This window comes from Lactuca serriola, chromosome 4 (assembly GCF_051521515.1).
Source record: "Lactuca serriola cultivar US96UC23 chromosome 4, Lser_US96UC23_V15, whole genome shotgun sequence".
In the NCBI taxonomy this organism is placed as follows: domain Eukaryota; kingdom Viridiplantae; phylum Streptophyta; class Magnoliopsida; order Asterales; family Asteraceae; genus Lactuca; species Lactuca serriola.
Genome location: NC_136411.1, coordinates 157,425,934 through 157,429,390, shown reverse-complemented (window position 1 = coordinate 157,429,390; position 3,457 = coordinate 157,425,934). Strand labels below are relative to the sequence as shown.

Here is a 3,457-nt window from a genome sequence, read left to right as displayed (position 1 = left end):
TGACCCTTCTTAATACTTATGCATGTTTATACAAGCTTGTACGTACGTAGCATTATTAAGAACTTTTTATTTTATTTTGATTATATTACATCATTAACATAAAATACTTTAATTTTAATAACATGGATTATTTTAGATATATTTCACATAGCTTGTTGATTGGAATATTAAAATTTAATTTATAACTAGAAGAAGCCCATGCTCCGCATGAGGTGAATAGAATTTTGACGTTAATTGAGTTTTGAATTGAAAAAATAGATAAAATGGATAAAACACAAAGAAATGTGACCAAAGTCAACAGAGTTGGAAAAGTGGTGGCGCAAGTATAAAAGAAAAAAACAGAGGGGGCAGTTTTGAAAAAAACTATAAAAGTGTTACAAAACCAAAAAATAATAACTTTAAACAACTAGGCAAATGTATTACCACTATAAAAGTTTGTGGCCAAAGTAAGAAAGTTAAAACTTTACTGTTCATTCATGCCCACGGGATTTTATATATATATATATATATATATATATATATATATATATATATATATATATATATATATATATATATATATATATATATATATATAATTTCTGTACCTTCCTCCTTCCTTCACTATTTAACCCAATCAGTGGCAAACAGATCCATTCTAAATTAATTCATTATTTTTTTCCTTCAAAAGTCAAAACTAGCTTTCATTGGCACACAAACCGACAAAAGTCTTGCCTTAAAAAAATGAAAAAGAAAAATAAACTCATGAATTCCATACAAGTAATTCCGACTTTTATAAACAAACTACGTACATATATAGCCAAAGTCGATTCATCAATGACCTGATAATTACAGCTTTTGTTTGATTCGAATTCTATGGACTAAGAACACCATAAGAAAAGAACAACGATTATACATGTTAGAAATGGTCAGCAGTACTCCATGATTAGTTGACTTTACCAGCACCTCCTATGACTAAAAGAAGACTTCTTTTAAGGAGACGTATCATGGCTTCTCCATCTCTGAGATTTCAAACGAAAAAAATCAATCTATCAATACTCAAAGCTTCATAGTATATATCTAAAGCATGCCAAGAAATCAATATAATATATATTATATATACCTTTGATGAGAAGAAAATCTTGAAAACATATTATATATACCTTTGATGAGAAGAAAATCTTGAAAACAAGGTTTGGGGAATCCTAGGTCCTTCATCGTATCCTTCACAAATTACTTCTCCTTTATCATCTCTGTAACATACTATACCACTAGATTTATCTTCAAACACCTGTAAATTACCATTGAAATATAGGTCAGTTTAGATCATAACATACAACTTACTTGATCTTGACATCTTTTTGAGAAGATTCAGACCTTTTGTAGCTTGATATTGGATCTGATCTGAAGTGGAGGTGAAGATGGCTTTTCTGAGTCTGACTTTGCAGAAATGAATACCCTTTTAGAAGTTGATGGTGTTCGATTAGGCTTATGATGTATCGAGACTAACTGCATAGAGGAAATTCTTACAGCCATCGCTAATTATTGAGCTCAATTGTGTGGGAGAAGTGGGGAGGGAGATTAGAAGCAAGAAAGCTGTGTGGTTTTTATATGTACGTATATATAATATTTATAGATGTAGTAAATTATGGAACCTTTTTTTAGTATAACTAATACTATAAATGTTTTGATGGGTCTGTTGACAATAAATTACAATATCTGTAGATTGAAAGAAAGTTCATGCTTAAACGATCTCCACAACTAACTAAACTGAGCCATGTTAAAAGATAAAAAATTCAGCCAAATTCATTATTTGTGGAGTGGGGTAGGCTTTTGTAATAATGGTGGCGATTGATTTGAGTTAGTTTGTTTAATTAGTGGTAAAGGGCTCTCTAAGTTCTGACCATCCACATTTTGCTGTTGTTCTTTGTCATCATCTTTCTTTTTTTAATCTAATTAAGTTTTTTTAAACGATCTTCATATCTAGAAGATTGAGAATTTCGGGTTAAACTTTTTACGCATCAAATTTTGTTAATTTATAACAAAATATTGGTTTGTAACTGGGCTATGAAAGTTGATAATAAATCAGATCGTTTAATGTAAATCAACCATACTGTCTTGTCACATCCAGGCATAGTGTGGATCTGGAGTGTGGCTTTGTGACGTGGTTCAATTTCAAAACCATGAATCCATCTCACTTGTGTAGCACTAGATTACAAAGCATCTTAATGCTTTAGAATTATTAATGTATCTTTTTAACATATACCGATTAATGATAATAAAAACAAGAATATAAGATGATAAATTTAACATTTTGTTTTTTATGTTTTAGCTGATCTTTTTGTTTCATACAAAATTGTATGTTGATTTATTATTATTATTATTAATTGCATAAATATATACGGTTGGAAAACGATTACACTTTAAATTCAATTTTCTTTATATTTTATATTTTTCTTGTTTTACTTCTATTTCTAGGTAACTTTGTACTTTGTTGAAGAGAAATAGGTTGTTAGGTCTCTAACCGTACAAGTTCGGGTTATTTACTATTCAGATAAAACCGAATTGTCCAATTAGACACTTTGTATTGAATTATTTGGTTTGGATAATTGAATATTTGGATTGATTTTTAACAAAACGGAGTTATTATTTTGGATTTTAGATTGATTTTGGTTTATAAAATGAAAATCAAATAGTCCAAAAAACCAAATAACTATTTATATCATTTGTTTATTTATATACATTGTTTGTTTTTAATGTACTTCTTTTAATTATTTTTAAGTGTAAATTGTTTTTTTTAACTAGATTTGAATGTATTACCCAATAAAAAACTTAAATATGTACTTCTCAAATGTTTTTATCCATGAAATATTAAATGATAACACATTTTTCTTAACGGTAGTTCATAAATTTTAATTCACAACTAAACAATTTATTTTTGTTTAATGTTGTCTAACATTCAAGTTTTATAAGTTTTAAATGTTACGCCTCTTGAAAACCGAATTGTAAAAACCGATTCAACCGAATAGTAATTTGGTTTGTTCGGTTTGGAATTGAATTTAATTTGGATTGTTCGGATTCATGGTTTGAAAACCGAAATCCATTTGGATTCACTTGATTAGATCGGATTGAACTGATCCGTCCAAATAAACACCCCTAGTCTAGCCACACATTACAAGAGTGAATTATGGATGTTTGAAAATTTATTAGTTTTTCAAGAAAACCAATAAAATTAAAAAAAAATGTATTTTCTTCAAAAGGTTTTTAAAAAAACTGACGCACTATTGATTTTTGAAAAAAATATTTGTAAGTTCATCAAAAATAATTATCAAATAACTATAATTTTATCCAAATATTTTTTTATAAAAAAATAAAATTTATTATTTTATATCTTATTGCTATCAAATAAATTACTTCATATATTTTTTAAAAACACTTTTTATCATCCATAAACAAATATTTAGTTTTTATAAAAAAA

General features: G+C 27.4%; 1 protein-coding gene across 1 annotated transcript; it reads right to left on the bottom strand.

The window, feature by feature from the left end:
• Window positions 1-749: 749 nt before the first annotated feature.
• On the bottom strand, window positions 750-1,662 carry LOC145100411 (uncharacterized). Its single transcript, XM_079037694.1, has 3 exons — window positions 1,357-1,662; window positions 1,143-1,270; window positions 750-1,001 (listed from the first exon to the last, which is right to left on the bottom strand). The coding sequence occupies exons 1-3, from the start codon at window positions 1,513-1,515 to the stop codon at window positions 926-928; spliced, it is 363 nt and encodes a 120-aa protein (XP_078893820.1). The 5' UTR covers window positions 1,516-1,662; the 3' UTR covers window positions 750-925.
• Between the last annotated feature and the right edge of the window lie 1,795 nt (window positions 1,663-3,457).

What these genes read in the sequence shown, in the direction of transcription:
- LOC145100411 (XM_079037694.1), bottom strand. Translation starts at nt 1,515, where the DNA reads ATGGCTGTAAGAATTTCCTCTATGCAGTTAGTCTCGATACATCATAAG. An exon ending in CCAATATCAAGCTACAAAAG is followed by an intron (nt 1,271 to 1,356) that starts GTCTGAATCTTC and finishes GGTAATTTACAG; the next exon opens with GTGTTTGAAGATAAATCTAG. An exon ending in AGATTTTCTTCTCATCAAAG is followed by an intron (nt 1,002 to 1,142) that starts GTATATATAATA and finishes TTGAAATCTCAG; the next exon opens with AGATGGAGAAGCCATGATAC.